The 17462-nt window shown below is 51.3% G+C and overlaps 1 protein-coding gene across 1 annotated transcript in view; it reads left to right on the forward strand.

The window, feature by feature from the left end:
• The first annotated feature begins 12696 nt into the window (after nt 1–12696).
• ONECUT1 (one cut homeobox 1) overlaps nt 12697–17462 on the forward strand; it is a 36713-nt gene continuing 31947 nt past the window's right edge. Inside the window, exon 1 of the mRNA XM_047769441.1 lies at nt 12697–14063. Coding sequence (XP_047625397.1) covers nt 12959–14063 — 1105 coding nt within the window. The 5' untranslated portion in view covers nt 12697–12958. The remainder of the gene's footprint in view (nt 14064–17462) is intronic.

Consider the following 17462-nt stretch of genomic DNA (forward strand, 5'->3'; position numbering starts at 1 on the left):
TAAATTCGTGTCCTTTCTTTTTTTTTTATTGTAAGAAAATGTAGGCTTCTCAAATCCACAGAAGCAGCAAAACACAAATTTCCCAATGTTCTTTGTTTATACTTGTTGGTCTGCTGGAAGATGTCTGACCACGAGCTTTTTCGTTGGACTCATTTCATGCAGAGCACTCCGGATTTTTTTTTTTTTTTTCGTTTTTTCGTCATGTATCTTAAAAAATACATAGAATGCTTTCCGGACGTTTCGCAATAGATTTCTTAAGGATCAGATAGGTAGAGAAGCGTTGGGATTGAAGGGTGAGAAAAGCAGACTGGAAGGTACAAATAAACCCACTGCAAATTGAAAACACACTGAACAGAAGAAATGATTATGAAAGAAGATGAGGGAATTAACTAGTCTAGAAAGACTGGTTTTAAGATCTGAATTTTCCAGATTTAATGACTACACATATCAAATCAAAAGGAATTAAATCTATTCTTTTACTTGTGTTTTCTTGATGCACAACCAGAGAACACAGGCCCACTTGGGTATGTTGGTCAAGTGCACATTTCCAGGCTTTTCAAAGGACAAATCAGCTTTGGGATGCTTTCCTATTTTTTCCATAAACTACAACCATTTTAGTTCTGATGAAAAACAATTTAAAATTTATTTCTGGCTGTAAAAAAAAAAGAAAAAATTTAACACTCTGGCAGTAAAATGATTACCGTTTTCTAAGGGGTTAATTTGATGTAAATAACCTACTTGCCTAGGAGCACAGAAGGGAGAAGTTAGAGGTCCTGGCAGCAAAAAAAGACTGATGGTGAGTTTTTAGAGTCTGAGAGCCTGGAGAGGCTCTGAATCTAGCTTTGGGTTTGTTGCATCCCTCTTGCTCTCTTAAAACAGTAACTCAAGATGTAAGTAAAAGTGTTTTCATTTTTTATTGATCCCACTAACATCTTTCATTATCCAGCATGTAGCCACAGCAAATTATTGCTCATTTGATACTGAGAATTCTATTGACTATCACTTTCGTTGGAGAGAGAATTCTAACTACTGGGCTGCTCTGTAGTCAGAGCTAAGGCTGAGGACATTCCTCAGCTAAAACCCAAGTAAATTGAGCCCTCTGCCTCCAGGAATTGATGGAGATGTGTTCATTACACTGGGCCACGTGAACATGCATAGAGATCTGCTTTTTATTCTGCCTACCTTGCCCCACTCATGAGAAAGGTCGGCTCCTTTGGAACAGGTCTGCCTATTTGGAGGGCTGAGCATTCATTTGCCTCTCCTGGATCCCTTCTGGAGACCTCCTTCCAGCTCTGGCCAGTGTTAGGACAAGGGAAATGATGCAATGGAAGCCTGCTGTTGTGGTCAATCCTGTGCTCAAAACCACCCCAATTTGAACACCTGCAGAAATCATTAACACTCTCCCTAAAACAAACAAAAACCTCCTAAAATATCCAGATATGTGACTTAACTGTCAAGATGTAATTTCCTAAATTAAACTGCCCTCCCATTCAAGACCCTATGTTATCAGAGAGGGCTAAGTACAGGTAGAGGGAGCTCTGAGTTCCTCATGTGTTCTCTCTTTGGTTGGCAATGGGCGTCCAACTCCGAATGACAGGTGGGGCGACTCCCTTGCTCGAGCCGGTGAATGAGTGAGGAAGAACCCAGAGCCTAGTGAAGGTCTGACCTTTGACCCTAGCTAGCAGCTCTGGCACTCAAGAAGAGGCCAGGTTTATTCCCCGTGAAGCTAGAGGCTGAATTTGCCTTCACGCCAAAAGGAGAGAAAGGAGCCCCAGAGCAGCTCTATACCAGGAGCTACCCAACGCCTCAACCCTGGGGCCGCTTTCTCCCTCCCCAAGGTGGCATTCTCAGCTGCCTGTCGGGACCCACGCGCCCTTGCTGCCTCCCTTCGGGCGTGTCCGTGAAAAGTTCCCGGGTTCGAGGATGCGTCGGCCTGGCACTCCCGGGGCGAAGGAAGACGTCGAGCATGACAGCTTTCCCCGTAATAAGTAATTCACCGCAGCTAAACCATAAACCCCCAACCCCAAGAGAAGGCCAGGACGACTTTGGAGAATTGGGCATTCTGTGGAGGAGATGCTTTAGTTAGGTTTCATTTCCGCAACCACCAGGAGATAAGCCTTCTGGTTTCCAGAACAAAAGGAGAACCAGCTAACGACTTAAACAAATGAGTCGGCGCGTGCAGCCGGAGGACAGCTCCAACTCCAAATCGGAAGGCGCCCTTAGGACTCTAAGAGATCTGGCTTGGCCATTATTTTCCTAAGAGTGCTGAGACCGCGTGAAGCTGTTCGCACTCTCTCGAGGATCGCACTCCACCCTCTCACGCGTTTGGGAGCCACTTTATTCTAGAACAAGGCAGTAATGGTGGGAGAGTGTTCTGCGCACGCTGGGACTCTCACCCAAGAGCGGCCACCTAGAGATGGGAGTAGATTGTAAATCGGCTTTTGAGGGTAGAGGAATTCGGGAGGAGAGTTTAAGCTGAGATTCACATGGTGGACTCTTTCGGTTTTCCTTTTTGTTTTTAACGTAGATAGGCAAACCCCAGCGTTGGTGTAACCAGCGCACGCGCGCGTCCTATTCCTCAAATGCTCGATCTACCGGCCACACTACAGCCCACAGTGTTTTCCAGAAACCCCATTTTCCTGATTGCAGCCCACACTCTGGAACCTCGCAACCCATCCGGGGTAAGGAGTCAGATCTGGGCCAAGTAGTGGGTCGGACACAGATACACACACACACACACACACACACACACACACACACACACGCACACACGGAGGTGGGGGTGGGGGGAGAAAGAGAGAGAGAGAGAGAAAGGCAGTGCTTCGTTGGATGAGGATCCAGGGTGGCTGGATAGAGATCTGAAAGGCCCTAGCTGGCAGGAGTCTTGCAGCCCTTAAAGCAGCTTAATCCTGATAGTTATTTTGAGAAACAAGACCTGGAACCTAGGTTTGAGCTTAACAGGGCAGTGGCAAGGAATAAATGTCCCAGCATTTATTTGGAATGAGGGACAACTGAGAACTACCCAGCTGACCTGGTGTTGTGGCAAACTGGACATTAGGAAATGTTTTCTCTTCACGCACACAGTAGCACACATTTCCTTGGATGGAGAGCTCACCCATGTGCAGGGAGCCTCTGGCTGGGCCAGTGCACCTCCCAACCACTCTTGCCGACTTCTTCAGGTTTTGCCAGGCAAATGAAACAAGAAGAACTGGATCATAAATTATTTTGTTCAGACCTCTGTCTTTTCATGAAAATAAAAGACAACACTTTGTCATTTTTAATCATATAAGCAGACAATAAACCTAATTTTGATATTGATTTTTTCCAGAATCAAGTGATTTTGTGCAGTGTCTGTTGTATTTCCTTTTCAAGGAATGGCCATTTGTTGGTAGATTGTGTGGTTCTAAGACTGAACTATAGCAGGCAGGTGCTTATCTGAAACATGTAGTTGCTTATGGACTTGAAGTCAGATAGCTGAGAAGGGGCTCTTCCTAGGTGGCAGGAAGTTTGGGTTTTGTCTAATTATCTAGATAATTGTTTTAACTGGGTCACCACAGTTGCCCTAGGATAGATTTACCACTCAGTTTATGCTGTTAGGGGTTATGGCCTCAGAGATTCATTTTTTCCCCCCCAAAATAAAATCAAATAACAATAAAAACAAACCCAAAATCTTGATGATGTCAGGCACCCTGAGGAGTGTTAGTAAGGAGAGTGCACTCTCCCAGCGGGCCCCAGGAAAGGGGTGTGACCCTGAGCTGGCTGGCCTTGGACCACTTGGAAGAAAAGAAGGGAAGGAATGGGGGAGAAAGCTCAGAAAAGAATGAATTGGAGACAGGAAGAAAGGAGAAAAAAAAAGAGGTAGAGAGAAAAGAAAAAAGGAAGGAAGGGTGAATAGAAATAAAAGGGAAAAGGAGAAGTGAAAGCAACGGTGAAGGAGAGGAAGAAAGGAAAAGAAGGAAAAACAGATTTTAAAATAACTAATAAAAAACAAAATTACCCCATTCTTGGAAGGGGAACTCTTTGCTTTGGTGGACTACCTGGGACTTTCCCCGCAGCTCCGGGTGGTTTCTCCTCCCTCCTGAAACGCAGAACAAATGACAGTCCAATCCCGAAGATTAGAGTCAGTCCACGCAGGGACTGCAGGGACCCATCCACTAGGGTCCGCCAATGTCCCCACACTCCCGAGGTGAAAGGCAGAGGTCACCCTCCCCCATCCCCCTGCTTCCAAGGGCCTGGGACCCTGGCTGGGGAGACACCTTGGCAATTTTATGCCCTGAAGAGGGGGATGGAACCTCAAGCCTTCGAGTGATCCTAGGGCTCTGAGCTTTTCCGCCTTTCTCTAGGGTCAGTAGTTAACCTTTTGCTCCCTGGCCCCCTTGCTCCTCCCCCGCCCACCACCACTCAGTGGCCCTCGGCTTGGGAGAGTGGGTCGATACTCCGGACCAGCGTGGGAGACGGTGCAGCGCACAGGCAGAACTGTATGAAGATGGGGCCCAAACCAGCCCGCTCATTCCGCTCCCAGGCCCAAAAAACCCAGCCTCAATGATCCCTTGCTTGCCCGACGCCAGATGCCAAGACCCAGTTAAGACTCAAGCCTAGTAAGGAACCCAACGAGGCTCACAGGAGGAATGTGGGCATTTTCCCCAGTTTTCCTGCCCTGTCTAGAGCAATTTCTCTTCATTCAAACTGTCACCACCCCTCAGACACCAGCCACCAGTTTGAATCTGGGGGATTCGAAAGCCTCTGTCAGGTGGGTGGTAGGCAGTAGTGCAGTCAGACTTGTGCTCCCTCAACCCCAAAGCACTTGACTTCTCTCTGGAACGGGTGCCAACAGAACCAGTGAAGAAATCCGGCCAAAGTCCGTGCTGCCGAACCCTGTTGACTGCCTCACTATGCCCGCCGGGGCAGCAGAAACGAGCCTAGCGCTTGCCCCGTTCCAATAACTTCCAAAAGCCCCTGCAACCGGCGTCCCGGGAGGGCTCTCCCGGTGGGGACGAGGGGAAGGAGGGCGGCAAACCGGAGGCTGCCGAGGCGGGAGGAGAGCCCCCCCACCCCCAACTCCCCGCGGCTTGGGGTTTCGCGGTCTCCTCAGCTGGAGCCGGGGCCGCCAGGAGCCGAGAGCTTTAGGTTCAAATGCATCAAGGCTCTGAAGTCATTTATCCGGTTTCATAAATAATTTTCTTATTACACTTAAGCCCGATTCCTGCCCCCTTCCCATTTTTATTGCGGGGTTTCAGCGGCTAAAAAGTTTCTAAGTCTGGTGGGCCGTTGTTTCCCTTTTTCCATCATTAACATCATTAATATAAGCTATCAATAACCCTGTCGTTCGGAGCCGAGTTTCACGGTATTGATCCACGCGGCTATTCATCTCTGCCATGCAAGACACGGAATAATTTTCGCATTACAGTAGCTTGGATTTGCTTTTAATTCATATTTAAAGCTGCAACCGGCTCGGTGGAGCGCTCTGCGAAAGACTAGAGGCGCCTAATTAATAATAAGTTAGAAACGAAGGAAGGCACCGGCGAATAAATAATTAATACAGACATCTATGTCTCTTTGAATATTGCTCCTTTAAAAATTTAGACTTACCAGGACCATACTGTAAGTCTGCAATTTATATTGCAGGGATGATTTAAGAAAGCTATTTTTTTTCCCTTGAAATACAATACTAAATTATTTACAGTGTTTTTGCAAACCTAATTTCCTTCATTAGCCAGCTTCTCTGGTTTGTTCCTTCCAGGTGGAAAACACCAAATTTAAAAAATAATCATAATAAACTCCACAAAAGAATCGCTGCTTCGATTAGATAATGGTGGCAAGAGTGGGGGTGGATTGGCTAGGAGAAGGGTATACCTTGTCTTCAGCACCCTGGGGCCCTTTGGCTAAGAGTTGCCCCATGGAGGAGGGCGGTAGTTGTTGGAAAAGGAAAACAACAAAATCCAAAGTCATTGGGCAATGACTCTGGGCATTTTCTGGCCCCAGAAGGGACAAAGTTTTAGGTAAACTTGGAGTCCTCAAGGGGCCTTGGGGGAGGGAGGAGGCTACAATTGAGAGGGTCCCAGGTCCTTCCCCCAATATCCCTTGGGGAAATAATTATAATTTTTAAAGAAAGGCAATTAAAAAGCCAGGACTGGATTCCAGGTTAGACAGGAGCTACCATTGGGCTAGGAGAGATAAAAAAGTTGAAGTGGCTAGGAGTGACTGAAAATCAGATGAGGTTTTTGTGTGAGAGAGACTAGGATTTGTTTGCGATATTGTTAGCAATATTGATTTTTTCTGTTACTTGGATTAATGTATGTTAAACAGGGAAATACAGGCATTAGTCAAGTACATTATAATCATTTATTGTTGAGAGTGATGTATCTCAGGTAAGTGCCAGAGACTCAGGACTGTGAAGCACCTCTTCTACACTCCTCAAGCCCAGGTTGGGGCAGTCAGGAGCCCTGGGAGCTGGCATTGTAGAGAGAAGTCAGCCTCAACTCCAGCCCACACTCCCTCTCCACCACCCCCCCAGTAGAATTTCAGCCATATTTAACCAACTCACAACCCAGGTATGTCAGGCTTAAATGATGATCAGAGAAATTGAGAGGTGGGGTGTTATTGACCCCCAAAATTCCTCACTGTGCCCTGCCAACACATCCTCTCCACAGCCTCCTAATCCTGCCTTCAGGTTGCTTTGGCCCTGGTGACCATCCCTACTACCCTCATTGAATATCTCTCCACCTAAGGCTGGGGACTCCCACATCCCAGCATTAGTGGCCTGAGGCTAGGTGGGGAGCACAGTCAGTGTGCCTACATGAATACAGAAACAAGTGTAAACACTGCACCCACACCTTTCAGGCCTGAAAAAAGATAGGAGATGGGGAAGGAAACACCAGGAGCAGCTATTCACAAGCACCTGGAGACCCTCCTGGCCTGGACCCTGGACCAAGGGTGCTGGCCCAGCCCAGGGAAGGGTGCCTCTGAGACAACACAAATCCCCGCATATTGGTCCCTGGTGATGTCCAACTCCCACCCCTGCCAGGCGGGCCACGCTACTTCGCCTGGCGTTGGGGGAGGGGGCTCTAAGGCTACACACTACACTTTTCTTCTCAACACCCCCCCTCCTGCGACAGGGGTCACCTTATTTATGGGGCAAGACACTACGGCACAGGCAGGTCCTACTGCTCGAAGGTGAAGGTTTTTTCCCATCGCCACTGAAGCTAAAGGGCACGTACAGAACTCCTTGGGCCTTGGACAGTTCAGAAGGGGGCTAGGGGGTGAGCTTCAGGGTTAGAGGGCAGGGATCAGAGAAAAGACTTCTACGCACCTGACAACTCCATAATCCTTCACCTGGACGGCTCTTGGGCCAGAGGGCAGATGCTTGCCCAGAGCCCAAGGGTCCCACAGTTGGAAGCTGGTTCCTGTGCCAGCCATGGGGGCGAAGGAATGAGGATGCTGATACGGGTAAGGTGGACAAGGCTGTGTAGGCAATAAAGGAAGGAAACACGTGGAGAGTGTGAAAGGGAAAGGAGAGGCAATGTTTGGAAGCGAATAAAGGAGACTCGGCAGGAGAAAACCCGAGGTTCGGCAGCGCAGCCCGGGGTAGAGGCACAGGCAAGGAACGGGGAGCCCAGAATACCGGCGTTTCATTTTTAAATCTTCCAGGTGTCTGCGGGTCAAATAAAGACAAGGGCGCTAACGATTATTCTGTTAAATCTATGGTACTTGACTTCGCAAACACTAATTGATTAGACACCAAAATGATTTGTTTAAAGAGTTTTCCTTCCCGAGTGCAGCTGTTCGCGGACGTTATCCTGCGAGGCTGCGGAGGAGCTCGCCAAGTGGGCCGCGCGCCCGGCCACAGAGGCAACACTCCGCCCAGGGCTGTGGGGGCTGGTCCACGCCCTGCCCGCCTCAGGCTCCGGCTAACCCGCAACCTGCGACATCCTTTGTTCCTGTCCTCCAGGTCTGGAGCTTGGTGCACCCGGAGATCATCGTGAACCACTTTGCCCTCTGCCCGCCCCTGAGCTGTCCTCACTTCGGTTTGCTTTGACCTGCTTCAGCGCGAGGACCCCATCTCCATTGCCCCAGTCCTTCCCCAGCCCTCAGCTCTGGCATTCTCTACCCCGGGACTAACCCAAGGTAGAGTCCCAGAAGGGAGGCACCGGAAGAGCATTAATCACCGCTCCAAATCTGGCAAATTCGTTGCCCCACCCTACCCCGCAGCCCAGATAGGTCTCCTTTGTAATATACTTTAATGATACAAAGATCATTAAAGAGAGAAAAGATCTGCCAAGAGAGAAAGTCCACTGAAGAATTGATGAGAGAATGTCACTTACCCCAGAATCTAGCTGGCTGGGTCCACAGCAGGGTCATAAAGCCAGTGTCTTTCACCTGGGAGCCTCGGACCCCACTCTAAGGCCTAGGGTATCAGGTCACCCCTTCTTCAGAGTTCTCAGACCTCAGCCAGAGGCCTTGAAGAGCCCAAAGCCCTCACCGAAATTGGAGACTGTTGGAATTAATTTAAGCTCAAGAGAAACTGCCTCTAGATTATCGAATGGTCTAAGAAAGGAAGTAACCAGAGATGTTCAGGGGTCTGAGGTCCTGGAACCACTGCTGTGGCTGCCCTCTGCATCTCCTAGAACCTGGAGTCAGCTGGATTTGTAAAGAGGTGTCAAAAAGCCCTTCACCAGAGCATATTCGCTTTGGTTTTGGAAAGTGTTGGTGGGAGATGGAACAAAGGAGAGTGCAAAACAAAGTAAAAAAATATATATTGTCATAAGCAAAAATCAAAATTTATGTTAAGAAGGAAAACAGTTAACCAAACAGATGACTAAAACCCATATGAAGATTAAAGGTTGATGAAGAGGGATAGAATAGAATAATTGGTTACTATTTCCTTGGGGCCCAGAAGTGGAGAGAAGTCATTGACCTTTTTTTTTTTTTTTTAATTGTTGTCAATAGAGAATCACCAGGCTAACCTCCTCTGAATTTTTTTTTTTTTTTGGTGTTATATTTTAAGCTAAGAGAAATTTTCTGAATAAAATTTCTGCAAAGGTAGGAAGAAGACAGGAAGTAGAACCTGGCCAGAAGCACCCAGCACCAAATCCTTTACACGTAGTTATCAAGTGCCCTTCTATGCCAGACAGCACAGATATACAGTTCTTCACCAAGTGTTTAATTCTAGACTTGCTATAGGCATCGGAAATGCTGGTGAGTTCCATAATGAGGCCTTAGCCAAGGAGTCAGCCTTTCCCTAGAGCCCTGGGGGAAATCTGCCCTGACACTCGGGTTTGCTTTTGTGTGGTTAACGAACAGGAAGTAAATAGTTGATGGCTCAGAGGGGATAGAAACCCTTCTGTGGAATGGTCCTGAAAACTGGGACTGGACCATATGTTACATCTGTGACTCACAAAAAAAGAACTAAAGCAGTAACTCTGAATTTGACAGAAGGTTCTCAGAGAACTTTGTGGCCAGCATTTTAATCTCATTCTCTGTTCTAAGCTCTAGCCCACCCAGCAAGGGAAGAATTGTGCTTGCCTGACCACTACCAGCAGCACCCCAACATTTACAAAAAAGATAAGCATTCTGAAATCCTTGTTTCCACACTAAAACTATTGTCAGCCACAGGCATCTAGTCCATTGTCTTATTTCCCTTTTTCTTAAATATATACGTGTATGAAATGTGGTAATTGACACTTTTTTTTTCTTTATGTTCCCTGCAGCTTCTCAAATCTAACCAGCTGACAAGAAGTCCTCCCCTCAAACTTCTTGGCTATTATAAGAAACTGTACAGCATCCTGTAATTGCGTACACTAGATTCATCAAGTAATTTCAAAGGACCCCTCCTTGGACTCTTTAATCTTCCATAGTGCACTTGATAGGTGCAAGGCATTCTGCTAGGCAGTGGAAGAGGGAAGGGAAAAGAAGGACAAAATAATAAAAAGTTATTCCATCCCTCTTGTCCCCTACACCTGCATACATGCACATTCACTAACTAGACCTAAGAGGAGCATTCACCCCACCCATCACACCTTGTTAATGATAGGAATGTTTTCTAAGACATTGAGTAAGAATAAAATGTTTCTGAGAAATCACTGCAATTCAGTCAACTACAGGAAAACAAAGGTTAAATAAAAGGCATGAAGAGCCAAGAAAGATTAGGGAGATTTGCAAACTCCTAAACTCCCATTTTCATGAGGAGGAGGCAGCTGAGCTCACTTGATCCCAGCTCTCTTCAGGTAGACTCCAGGGGCTCAGCTGGGAGCCTCACATGAAGGAGGGTTTCCAGGATCAAGTCCCTAATTAGTTACACAAAGAGAAAACCATGAACAATTTGTGCACTTGGTGGTATTTACTTCTTTTTTTCTTTTAACAAACTCCCTTTTGGGAAAAGAGTTGTCATAAGGGCAAATCAATCTTTTGGGGGGAATTAAATGTAGGGGGGTAACAGTTTAGCTCAAAGACTTCCTTCTGCTTTAACCCATTGTTTGGTCTCATGAAATCTACATGCTCTGTGTTATAAGAAAAGAGAATGAAAACAATAAGGAACCAAGGATTCAGCTTCTCACCAACATATTTTGATCCACTAGGCAGAATATATGTTTTATGCTTATGTGTGTGTGTGTATGAAGAGATAGATGTAAATACAAGTTTAAATAGAATAATTTTGTTTTCTGAGTTCCTTTATGTCAGTGTATTTTTCCCAAAGACTTTTTATTCTCAGAAGGTTTTAAATTCCTAAATATTCACTATGCAAGTTGATGCTAAGTCCATTGAGGTGGAGCCCCCCCCACCCCACATTTCCAGGGCATTGTTTGGACAAAATAGGGTGTCTGTGGTGATGAAATTAACCTGGTTAACCACTCTCAGATCATGACTACTTTCAAAGAATTTGGGTAGAGTGAACCCACCAGCCTTGACCTACTTTGATCATGGTGTTGCTGGGGTTGTGGCAGGGACATGGGCAAAGAGATTGGCCTGCTCATGACTTAGCTGGTGGGAAGTTCCCCCAAGGGTTGGCTGGCCCAAGCTTTTGTTTAATGGACTCAGCTACCACTATCACTACCATCCCACCACCCTGACCTCTCCTAGGATCTGGGAACATTTCCAGCAGAAACACCCTGGTGGGCTCCAACCCTGTGCCCCAGGAAAAGAACCTAAGGTCTGAGTTTGGTGCAGTGTAGGCCACACATACTTTGCTCCATATCTGAGCCCAGATACCCAGGCTCTGAGAAGCTGTCCCCCATTGTGACCACCGCTCGCCTGGGGCTGAGGCTTGGCGCTGACCCGGTTGTAACTGCCAAGGGCCGGACAATGGGCACATCTGTCCTTTCTCTGAGGGATGAAAGCACCTAAGCGGACACGCTCTGCCTTTTGTTACGGATTTTTTTTTTCTTTCTTTTGTAAATGAAAGAAAGCCGGCGGCATGTGGCCACCGGGTGTACGTCCCACGCTGGGGGCCTCCCCACGCGTACCCAACAGGCCTAAGGACCAGGTTCGATTCCGGATTGGTGCGTGATTGTGGGAAGCGAACAATTACGCCCAAAGCTGAATTGATTTTCAAATCTGGAGGCTTCTCACAGGGACGCCGGGAAGAGGGCGTCCCTACGGGCCAAGCAGAGACCGGAGCGCCTAGTCCACCCTGCCGGCGTCAGTTCTTCCCACAAGCAGCGGCCTCTGGGTGCTTTAGCAGTAGGGCCATGAAGAAACCGTAGGAACAGCTCGAGTCTCGGCAGCACCATCAGATACCACTAGTTAATATGGGAACCCACCAGGGCACTCATAAAACACACACGCACACACACTCATGCATGAAGCGGCGCGCCACTTTAATTATTAGCTAAGCCCGGGAAGGATCCAGGCGGTGGAGGACTGCGAGGTATGGCCGGGGCCGGGACTCTTGGCACTAAGTGCTCCTCTTCGCGGAGCTTGGAAGGGTAGGCAGAGAATTACTAGGGATGGATGACAGAGGTTGTCCGGTCAACAGTGGCGAGATTGACCAAGGCCTTTAAGATATTTGCTCCCTTCCCCCCGCAAAAGGCCAAACATCTGAATATGCGGAGAGCGTGGACTCCTAGAAGCCCTCCCATGAAATAGGCCAGGGTGCAAAGAGTGATGACACAAGCTGAGGCTCCCCAGGCACCCCCCACCGGGAGACAGCGACTGGTAAGAGGGGCGATGGCTCTCTAGGCATAGTGCGCCACCAGGGATGCTAGCCCAGCAAGTGCGGGCGGGGGCTGGGAGGAGAGCCCACACATGCGAGGGATCCTAGAGTAATCCAAGTTTCCCGGGGTTGCAGTGGCAGTCCCAGGTCGCGCTCTACGTTAGGCACTCGCACGTGCGCGTCGCTCCCCCCGCCCCCGGCTGGGCACCTCTGGTAAGGCGCCCCCCCCCCCCCCAACTTCATTTGTTAGGGGACGTCACCGGTCTTTGGCTCTGGGACTGAGGGGGCGGGGCCGATCCGTGCGCCTGCGCGCTGCGCCCAGCTGGCGGGAGGGCAGGCCGCGGCGGCTGTGGCGGCGGCGGCGGCGGCGGCGGCGGAACAGCGGCCACAGAATCTGCAACAGTAACCGAGCCATGGCTGGAGCTGGCCAGCGGTGCGGGCAGGCAGCAGCCGCGGAAAGCGCGCGGGCTGCGTCAGGGGAGCCGGGGGCTTCACAATTCTAAGAAGGAGAGGGGTGAGAGGGGGCCGGGGCGGGTGGGCTGGGGGCACTGCGCTCGCCCAACTGCGCGGATCCTTTTTGGAAATTAATATTTTTTTAAAAAAATTTAAAAAACCGCGGAGGACGCAGAGGGGAAGGTGGGGGCAAGAGGGACGGCGAGACTCACTGAGAGGGAAACAGCCCCACAGTGAGAGGAAAGAAGGAAGGCAACAGTCGCTAGCAGCCGATGTGAAGACCGGACTGCGTGCCCCTTCGCCGCCTCTGCCCGGCCTCATCGATGTTGTGTCCGCAGCCCGCTCGCCGGGATCACGATGAACGCGCAGCTGACCATGGAGGCGATCGGGGAGCTGCACGGGGTGAGCCATGAGCCGGTGCCTGCCCCAGCCGACTTGCTGGGCGGTAGCCCCCACGCGCGAAGCTCTGTGGCGCACCGTGGCAGCCACCTGCCCCCCGCGCACCCACGCTCCATGGGCATGGCGTCCTTGCTGGACGGCGGCGGCGGCAGCGGCGATTACCACCACCACCATCGGGCCCCCGAGCACAGCCTGGCCGGCCCCCTGCACCCCACCATGACCATGGCCTGCGAGACTCCCCCAGGTATGAGCATGCCCACCACCTACACCACCTTAACCCCTCTGCAGCCGCTGCCGCCCATCTCCACCGTCTCGGACAAGTTCCCCCACCATCACCACCATCACCATCATCACCACCACCCGCACCACCACCAGCGCCTGGCAGGCAACGTGAGCGGTAGCTTCACGCTCATGCGGGACGAGCGCGGGCTGGCCTCCATGAATAACCTCTATACCCCCTACCACAAGGACGTGGCCGGCATGGGTCAGAGCCTCTCGCCCCTCTCTGGGTCTGGTCTGGGTGGCATCCACAACTCCCAGCAAGGGCTCCCGCACTATGCCCACCCAGGCGCCGCCATGCCCACCGACAAGATGCTCACCCCCAACGGCTTCGAAGCCCACCATCCGGCCATGCTCGGCCGTCACGGGGAGCAGCACCTCACGCCCACCTCGGCCGGCATGGTTCCCATCAACGGCCTTCCTCCACACCACCCCCACGCCCACCTGAACGCCCAGGGCCACGGGCAACTCTTGGGCACCGCCCGGGAGCCCAACCCTTCGGTAACCGGTGCGCAGGTCAGCAATGGAAGTAATTCAGGGCAAATGGAAGAGATCAATACCAAAGAGGTGGCGCAGCGTATCACCACCGAGCTCAAGCGCTACAGCATCCCACAGGCCATCTTCGCGCAGAGGGTGCTCTGCCGCTCCCAAGGGACCCTCTCAGACCTGCTGCGCAACCCCAAACCCTGGAGCAAACTCAAGTCTGGCCGTGAGACCTTTCGGAGAATGTGGAAGTGGCTGCAGGAGCCGGAGTTCCAGCGCATGTCTGCGCTCCGCTTAGCAGGTGAGCTGGCCAAGGAGCTGGGCACATGGGGGGATAAGGTACTGGGGAAGCTGAAGGCACCTAAGGAGGCAGGGAAAGAGAGAGATCTGTGCATGCTTCACTCCCCGAGAGGGGGTCCCTGGGGCTGGAAGAGCCAGAGCATGGCTTCTGGGAGCAGACATCTTCTTCCAGATTTCAGTGCATTGGGGTGTAGAAAGGTCCAGGAGCTGAGCGGCGCTACGTGTCTGATTCTGGGGGCGCATTTGTGCTGGAGATAGCGCAGGAAGCTCTCTCACGACAGGCGAGAAATCCCCGCACCTGGCTAGTCATGGTCTGTGTATCCCTTCTGGGTTGAGTACTCCAGGTTTGGGGAGAGGGAGGCGATGCTTGCGTGGAAATGTGCATAGGTGCTACTATTCAGTATCCCTGGCAAATAACCAGGCGCTGGGTTGAAGCGTGCAGGAGCTGCCCGCAAATATTTGGCTGAACTCGCTGCAGTGACCGCCACCCCCTCCCGGGCTCACTTTAGTGGCGCCGGGTTAGGGTTGGAGGAGCTGGCGGTGGGTACTCTGGGAGTTCCAGCAAAATATTCCAAAGCCGCGCGGCGGTGGGTGTATGGAGCGGACGCTTTGTAAGGGTTAGAACACACTCTGCGTTTGTGACCCGCTGTAGAGAGCGAGGCGGACCGTGTCAAGGTCCAGGTGAGGGCGGCGAAGCAACAAGGGAACTTCCAGCTGAGCCCAGGGACCGCCTTCGCTACCGACTCGCCTAGCACGTCGCATCTTGTTTTATTTCTCTGCATGAATTCTTGTCTGAATCCCCATGCAGGGGGTAGAGTGTAGGGAAAGAAAAAAGTCTGCGAACCGAAGTCTCCAGTGCCCCAAACTCCGAGGCCCTGACATTTCCGAGTTGGGCGGGAAGGTAACGGCGGCGCTGCATAGACACAGCGCTCAGCTCCCCCAGCCTCTCTGGTACTGGGAAGCTCCCAGACTAAGGTACTGGAAAGGTTCTGGCCCGCCGACTGACGGAGGGGAAAAATGAGCCCAGCCTGAATCACACTGGGAATTTTAAGCAGATTCGGCGACCCCCTAGAGTGGAGGACAAGCGGAAAGGTAGAGCCAAGGGCAACCCAGGGTGTACTCGGTTTGATGATATCCGAGCTGAGTTGATTGACTCCTGAATACAGGCAGCCGCCTTCCCGCCACTGTCGTCCACCCCCCACCCCCGCCCCAGCCCCAACCCAATCTCATCTCGGCGCCCTAGACTGAGTCCTGGCAAAGAGAAAGGTAAAAGCCGGAATGAGGGTTTGTTAATTAACTGATCGTTCTCCATTAATTCGTCCCTAGAGAACGAGAGACAGTCAATCCGCTCAGAGCCGGGGGCACTGAGCCGTTTCACAGTCTAAAATCAAAGCGAGAGTCCAGGGTCCCCTCCCCCACCTCGTGCTGGCCAATGAGAAACTAGAGGGAGGCAGGTGCTGGCGTGCCTGCGAGCCTGCGACTCCAAGCCCGCTAAGACCCAAACCACTCCTGGGGTCTGGGTTCCTGTGGCCTCCCTGCCCAAGCGCCGCGCTCGCTGAACCTCTGCCTCGCCAGGTTTTCTAGCCCAGCCCCGAGCTTGATGGCTCCAAGCGAAGTCTCCACGCGGACTCTTGCAGCCTGCGCCTAGAAGCCAGGAGAAGCAGGGATAAGGGGACAGCAGGGGAAAGGAAGAGGTTAACGGTGTACCCTCTGGGGCTCCCGCAATTCCACTCTAGCTCTGTGCACGGCCACCAGATCGTGCCCTACCCTAAGGGTTGACTAAGACCCGAGAACAGCTGAAGCTCTAGAAGGGATGGGTGAAAAGAATATACCTCTCCCTGGCTGCTCCGCCTCTACCAGCACCCAAGGTAGTCGACACCTTTTCACAAACCCACACCAGCCTCGAGCCCTGCTGCAGGACACTTTTTACCAGGCAGTGCTCACACAGGCGGGTTAGTAGGGCTAGGGGGATGCAAGGAAGCGGTGTAAATGGAAAGGCTTACCCCAAGGAAGTCCCTCTCCCCCTCCATGAAGGCACTGGCCCAGGGCTCCAATGACGCTCCTTCCCCAAGGCCTATCACCCCCTGGAAAGACAGACTGACAAATTAGGTTCAGAGAAGACTCCCAGAGCCCTAGAAACCTGCTTAGCGCCCTGCCCTATACAAGCGCCCTCTGACCTCCTCGTGAGGGCAGCCCTAATACTGCAACCTGCACTCGGCGGCATGCGAGCCTGGGCTTAAGCGATCCGGAGGTTATTGAAGGGGCCGCTGCCTGGCACCCAGCAGCCAGTGGCGAATCATGCCCAGCCTTTGGACGGAGGCACGTGGGCTTTTCATCAGAAAAAGAAAAAGAAAAAAGAAAAATTGGAGACTATGCCGGGATATGCGTTTGGCGCTAAAGCCTAAAACCCGGATGGAGCGTCGCCTCTTCCATCTTCCTTTCTTTAACTTCATTAAAGGGGTGGGGCAGGCTGGGATGCGGGCGCGTGCGGAGCCAGTTTGGATCAATTCCGTTAGGCAGTAAGGATCGCGACTTATTTTTAAGTCTCTGAACAACAATGAGCAGCCCCATTAACATTTTCATTTAGAAAAAAAAAAAAAGTGAGGCCGTTTCCTGAACCATTAGAATGATCTCGGGTAAGCCCTGACTGCAGGTGACTTAAAATGGATTGCAGGGCATGCTGGCTGCGGCTATGGAACGTTGCCGCCGCCTCCCCATCGCCAGCTCCCGTTCACCGAGGTGCCATTTACAGCTTTGCTCGCTGTGGCGCTCAGAGACCCCTCAAACTAGTTTCTACCCCATGCGAGGCAGAACCTTTGACATCGGTTCCTTCTCTGGGTGGCGGGAGAATGGCTTCTTCCAGCCCCTCCCAGTACTCCAGGTTCTAGCAGGCTGTTGTAGAGGGTCAAAACCTTCCTCATATGGCAGCATGTTTGGAGAGGTGTTTTCTCTTTACGAAATTACATTGACTGGTGGAAGACGGGAGACAGAAGGAAATTCTCACCAAATTAACTACCTTTAAAAAAATCAATATACGTTCCCTCAATGTAATACTTGCTGCTGCCCCATTAAAGTGCAGAGCAACCAGGCTTGCGCCACGTTCTCATCCCAGGTGAGGAGGGCCGGCTGCCGCTGTGTGGGTAGGTGGGTGCATGGTGCCCCGCCTCTGATGTAGGTGTCTATTTAGATGCAAGGAGATTAGTTTCCAATTAAAGATTCCAGGAGGCTCTAGCCACACCAAGGGAGCTGCCAGTGCAGGAAGAGGCTGCTATGCACGCCCACCAGCTGGTGCTGAACCAAAGACCCAGAAGACTGAACAGGCTGCGGCGTCTGGCAGGGGTGATGCTGAGCCACTCCTACCTGTGCTACCTGGAAGCAAAGAACCTCCAGATGGCAGCGC

Source organism: Phacochoerus africanus, chromosome 2 (assembly GCF_016906955.1).
Source record: "Phacochoerus africanus isolate WHEZ1 chromosome 2, ROS_Pafr_v1, whole genome shotgun sequence".
NCBI lineage: Eukaryota > Metazoa > Chordata > Mammalia > Artiodactyla > Suidae > Phacochoerus > Phacochoerus africanus.